This window comes from Miniopterus schreibersii (assembly GCF_964146895.1).
Source record: "Miniopterus schreibersii genome assembly, chromosome: 1".
NCBI classification, from domain to species: domain Eukaryota; kingdom Metazoa; phylum Chordata; class Mammalia; order Chiroptera; family Miniopteridae; genus Miniopterus; species Miniopterus schreibersii.
Window position 1 is genome coordinate 82,124,565 of NC_138101.1, and position 6,166 is coordinate 82,130,730.

General features: G+C 49.3%; 1 protein-coding gene across 1 annotated transcript; it reads right to left on the reverse strand.

Moving 5' to 3' along the window:
- Positions 1 to 607: 607 nt before the first annotated feature.
- OTUD1 (OTU deubiquitinase 1) lies at positions 608 to 3,694 on the reverse strand. Its single transcript, XM_081129603.1, has one exon. It carries the CDS (start codon positions 3,260 to 3,262, stop codon positions 1,826 to 1,828), a length of 1,437 nt encoding a protein of 478 aa, XP_080985729.1. The 5' UTR covers positions 3,263 to 3,694; the 3' UTR covers positions 608 to 1,825.
- Positions 3,695 to 6,166: the final 2,472 nt, after the last annotated feature.

A 6,166-nucleotide genomic window follows, 5' to 3' on the forward strand; every position in this document is an offset into this window, starting at 1 on the left:
TGACGATCAATGGCATCATTCCAAAAATGTGGTTAAGCAATGAACTCAAGCTCTATTCAGTTGTCTATAACCATGACACCTAAACAATCAACTGAAAAGCAAAAACTCCACAAACTGTTTTTATTCCACAATAACATACCCAGGATTATGTATACAGGTGCACTTTTCAACTAAATCAGATAACATATCTTAAAATGTAGAGATTCCCATGGTCTCAAAAGGCCAGACTAAATAAAGATTAGAGCGCTGCTTTAGTTCCTCTTTAAAACATTAAAACCTACGCTGAGTAAATGGAACACAAAACTGTATTTAAACACTGTGCTGGTTAACAATACTTGCATGTCCCTGTTCAGTCCTCAACAGGTACACCTAAAGTTTTAGATAGGAATTATAATTAGAAATGAGAGCAGTATTTTGAGTTACTGTACCTTTAAATTATGTGCTACACTTATTCTTTGAAATTACTGATTACCCTAGCCTGTTAATGTGAGAACTTATGAAAACCTCTCATATCTGACCTCTTTACACGAGAAAAAAATTGTGTAGGTGCAAGAAAGGTCCCTACAGACATCACTTCATAATTTAAAAACCACTTTAGCCAAACAGGTAAGTAAAACTATGCATTTTATTCATTCATTCCACCAGCTGATAATTACTCTATTGTACACAGTATTGTACAAAAAATCACAAAATGTTACAAAATAAAAAAGTACAAACTGCATTACTTAATAAATATGACTAAAAGTAGTTAAAGTGGAAATGAGATAGATTTTAGGTTGGGAACATTGACCCAGCAAACCATACAAGCTCTGTTTACAGACATTTTTATTTGTACATAATACAGGGCAATCCTATTTTTCCTTTTGAAAGAATTTAAAAGGATTAGAACATGAAGACAATGCTCTCCTGCTATAAAATAACTGCAAAGGTTGATTCGAGGCATCCATCCTATTCATCTTCAAATCTGTTTAATCCAAGAAGCTATATAAAGCAGGAGGCTTATCTTATCACGTTTTACACCACGTTAAAATTCTTTTATAATAAAATGACAAATATAAATAAAAACAATTGAGAGCACCAATCTACTCTAAACATCAACCAGAACACAGAATAATCACTCTGCCATCAGCAAATATCAGACTTTCATTCAAGTAAGAGCTGGCACTATCCCTTAAAGAAAAAAAAAAAAAAATGTTTCCCCAAATCTTCCCTTATGTATTATTTCTCTTTAAAAGGTTGGCCATTTCTAGAAAAATAATGATTTCTAAAACAACTCTGTTTCATCAAAATGGAATGGGCCAATCATCTGATAACATGAATGTATCAATCTCCATTTGAAAGTATCTAAGGATTATAAAATTCAAATTCAACATAAAATAAATCACAAACTCGGTTCAAATAAGCTTCATATAAAGCACTTCTCTGAGTTTATGCTGGAAAGCTGTCAAAATGGAATACGTCATAGATGAAGTTACACCAATTTTTTTAAATGCTGTGCAAAAATACATTTTTATAGAAAATAGATTACCAGGAATGAACAAATATACACTGTGAGAAATTAGATTGCAAATTAAGTAGTGCTGACTTTATAAAGCAAATTATAAATAGCAGTAGGATCATACAAAGCTATCATGAAACATCATTTAGGTGCCCAGCAACCTTCAGCTCTGAGGAGAAAACATTCGAAATTAAAAAAAGTTAAGGCATTACACCTACGGTAATCTACTATTAAGTTTAAAAGTGCTATTACCCTGATTAGAGTTCATATAATTCTCCAAACACAAATTATGTATGCACTTTCCCAGGGTGTAGGTTTTCAGACACTTCAAGAGCATGCATTTTGTTCAATATACATTTTGGAGAGGGATATGGCCATGGATTTGGCAAGTTCTTCATCGCGTTTTCTTTGCACTTGAGTCTGTTTGCACCAATTGTCATACTCTGGGTTAGGATAGGAGTGATCAAACACTGCATCATAATGTCCATTACTGAGCCAACTGAGCCAAATACTAGGCCTTAGAGAATCCTCTGGACCCAAGTAGTGAATCATAGTAGACACCGTAGGGCTCTCCAACCTCCCTCCAGTAGTTAAGTGTATATTCACATTCAGCATTTGCCCCATGGCAAGCAACTCCGGGTACCCGGCCCATGCCCCGTCCTGAGCAGCAGCGATGATAAACTCCCCCACGTCACCCTCAATCAGGGGGCTAAAGTGGTCGAGATGATCGGCGATGTAGTGCACCGTCTGTTCCCTCAGATCCTGATGAAGGCTCTGGTCCCCGTACACCGTCTTGCTGACCGCTCGGTAGAGGCAGTTGCCGTCGGGAATAATGTGAAATCGGTACTTATTCCTCTGTCGAAGGTACTTGTCCTGCCTCTCCACCTCCGCCAGGTATAGGGCCAGTTTCTCGTCTCTGGTATCCGACCTGGAGACGTTCGCCGCCTCGGCGGAGCAGCTCTGGGCGGCCTCGCAGCTCCGGGCCTCGGGTGCCTCGGCCTCCAGGCAGGGCCGCCGCGCCTCGTCTGCGCTGGGAGGGTCGCTGCGGTCGCCGGCCCTCTCCCAGCCCCTGAGGCTCCTCTCCGCTGGGTGCTCCTCGCCCCACGGGCCGGGGCTGGGCTCCGGGCTCCCCGGCAGCGGCGCAGGACCCCGGTGCTTGGCGGCGGCCAGGGCCTGGCGGTGTTCGCTCAGTCGGAAGTTTCTGTCGGGGCCCTCCCGGGCTGCGTCCAGCACGGCGGACTCGGGGCAGTCGGGCCTCAGTAGCTCCTCCAGGAGCCAGGCAGAGGAGCCCCGCCGGGGTGGCACCGGGGCGCTGGGCGCAGGGGCCAACAGGAGGCAGCGCCCACGCTGGGCGGAGGGCGCCGCGGGGGCGGCCTCGGGCCCGTGCAGCAGGAGCCGGTCGGCGCCCAGGGCCCGCACGGTGATCTGCGCCGTGGACGTGTAGTGCGGTGGCAGCGGTGGCTTGCAGGACCCGCCGGGCGGGCCAGCGGAGGCCGAGGAGGGCGCGGCGGTCCCGGACACCATCTCGAAGCAGGAGGAGAAGGCGGGCATCTTGGCGGCGGGGGCAGCAGCGGCTTCTCGGGGCTCGGCGGCCGCGGCGGGCTGGCACTCACCGGTCTCGGGCTCCGGCGCGCCGCTAGCTGGTCCCGGGGGCTGCACAGAGACCCTGAAAGGGGCGGCGGACGGCGGCGGAGCAGGAGCTGCGGCCGTGGGACCCGGTCCCCCAGCTGGGTAGTGGGTGCAGACGCTGCTGTAGAGCTGCATGTCCCTGCCCGCCGCTCGGCCCCTTATAGGCGCGGCGAGCCCCGGTGAGGGAGACACACCCTCCGGGCCCGGGGGAGGGGGCCGGTGGAGCGCGATGACCCAGTGCCCCTAGAATAGAAATTACTCAAGGGCTGCCGGCCGGCCGCGAGTGAAGAACCGCAAATAGCGCCCTGCTCCCCGCCAAATTCCTGCTGCGCCACAGCGCGCGGTGGGGGCGGGGAGGGAACGCGCGCTCGACCCCTGCCGGTGTGCTTGGCCCGCAGACCTGGGGCGCCGCGCCCGCTACCTCTGCTCCGGCCCGCGGCGGCCGCTGGGGACTCTCGGAGGAAGCCGCCCGCCAGGCTGGAGCGCTTCCCGCTCGCGAAGAGCTGTGCTGGGCCCGCTGAGGGGCAGGGAGGCGGGGCCGCGGTTGTTTACCTCAGGCCTCGCGGCTGCGTCACGTGGGCCCGCTGGAATGTGCGGCTCCTCAGGGCGCCCATTCAACCGCAAGGCTCGCCCCGCCCCCAGCCCCGCCCCGCCCCGTTCGGCCTACGTCACCTACGCGGACTGGCGGCGCGCGGGTGTGGCCGGGGAGGGGGGGGCAGGGGAGGAAGACCTCGCGGAGGCTGGGGCGCCTGCGCAGTCGAGGAATTCCTGGCCCTGTCCCGCGTGACTCCCGCGGCCGCTTCCTGTTCCTCAGCCGCAGGTGCCCGCACGGCGCTCCCCTGCGCTGCTGCGGGGACTGTGGCGGGATGGGCCGCTGCTTGGGACAGACTGTTCCCCGCTGAAAGCTGGAGTTTAGAAGGAAGCTTCCGGTGGCGCCCTGTGGCGGACAGGGCGCTGCCTTAAGACCCACCGTTCCTGCTTGCATTTGCCACTGTTTGGATCAAAATGTTAAGGTCGCATGACACCGCCAATCGTGCCCAGCACCTGGCTGCCCTGCTAAACCGAGACTTGTTTGCACCCCCTAATCCATGTTAACTAGCAAATGCATGACTTGGGAGAAAGGAAGCCTTACAAGCAGCCTTTAGAAATACCAAGTGGCTAACTTACCAGGGAAATGATGAGGAGACCTGGTTCCTGTCTTTTTGAGAGAGATAATTCAATCAAGATACAGTGTAGAAAAGCAAGCAAGAATTTACTGGCTGCAGCAAAAATACGCTTAGGAGGGTGAAACAAGGAAGGTGCCCAGAAGTGACAGGAGAGCAGAGGCCGGGTTGCTTCGACTCACTGAGAGGTCAGAAGAGGGTAGGGGGAACAGGTGCTGGGACCTTGGAGACAGGTTGGGGGCGTAAGACCTGGACCAGCTGCTGCTGCCCACTGCTCCCTGGTTGCAAGTCTGGTGGGGTCCCCTCTGAGGGGAGGAGATGGTGGTGGGGTGCTGTAGGGTGGGGGTGTGAGCACACCCACTGGGACGTTCATTTTCAGGGGTGTTAAAAGGCTGGGCGTCTAGGGGAGATCTTAGGGAAGGATCAGTAGAATATCAGCTTTATGCTGATATACAAAATGAGGTTTCTTCTCTTCTTTTGTCCTTGGGTGTGGTGACAAATGGCACTAATTGGATTTCTGTTATTTGTCTCCCTGAGTGGGGTGATTTAAGCTATCTACTCTCTGGCTGGAGAGGAACAATACAAACCATTTTCCCTTAAGTGTCCTTGGTTTACAGAAGATAGTATTTACTAGGTGGCCACACCATGCTTTTAACAATCTGCCTCAGTTTCCCTATTATGCTTGTCCTGGAATTTTCCTAGCTTCATACTATACTGTAACAATGACCTCTGGCTTTTGGAAAATAGATGTGTCTGTAACCTTATGTCATTGGCAATGTAGAGGGGGGGGGGTCTGAGGATCCTGCTGCATTCTAAAGCGGGGTAAAATATTGTAAACAGTTCTGCCCAACTGTATTAATTGTACCTTACAAAGGAAAGCCAGATTATTCATATGATCAACCATGTATCAACTGTATAGAATACAGCAGCTTTTGCTACATTCTGAGTGCTGATCAAATGCTAAATTAACAGGTTCTAAAATTCGAATTGAACCTAGAGGCTATCCCATTGTTTCAGAGATGAGGAGATAGCTATAGGTTACAGTATACACCTTTCTCCACCCTCCTGCTGAAATAAAAATTCCACAAATAAAAAACCTTGTCTTGTTCCCTATTATAGTTACATCACCTGAGACTTATTTGGAGCTAATTAGTATTTACTGAATGAATTAATGGAAAATGAGTTCCCAGGACTTCTCAGACAGTGGTAGAGAAGCCAGAATTATGAATCTCAGTCTCCTGATCCTAGCCTGGGCTTTTAATTTGCTGTGGGTGGTGTGACTGGCAGGATCCCACCAGCAGCCCCTTGCACAGGTCACTCCGTCCTGTTAGGTAAGTCAACTCAGAAGATAAAACAACTGTCTTTTTAACTTCTGGTGACTACCCTGTTGGGAGCTTGTTAGCCCCATTGACTAGATAAGAGAAATTAGATTTCATTGCTGCTTTTGGGGGTATCTGTTGCTCTCTGATTAAGCATTTACACCAAACTCTACCTATAGTCTTTCTGTACCTGGTGTTCTGAAACAGAAGACAATTAACAATAAAATAATCCTCAAATAATGTTTACTGAGTATCCATTGTGTGCCTAGCAGAGCCTGGAGGGAGATAAACTATAATATTTCAAACCTAAAGCAAGAATGCATTTTAACAGATTGGAGTCAACACAGAAAAAAAAATTAACATTAGATACACAGAGGACAGGCTAGTCTGATATACCAAATAGGGAACACACAGATAAAAACAAAAATGTGAAGATTGAAAACTTTAACATACATTAAGGCTTTCCCCTCCCTTTTAGATTGGGCGGGGGGGGGGGGGGTTGGACTATGAAAAACTGTATATTCACTATGAGAATCAGTGTCCACTCTATATCTCAA

What these genes read in the sequence shown, in the direction of transcription:
- OTUD1 (XM_081129603.1), bottom strand. Translation starts at nt 3,262, where the DNA reads ATGCAGCTCTACAGCAGCGTCTGCACCCACTACCCAGCTGGGGGACCG.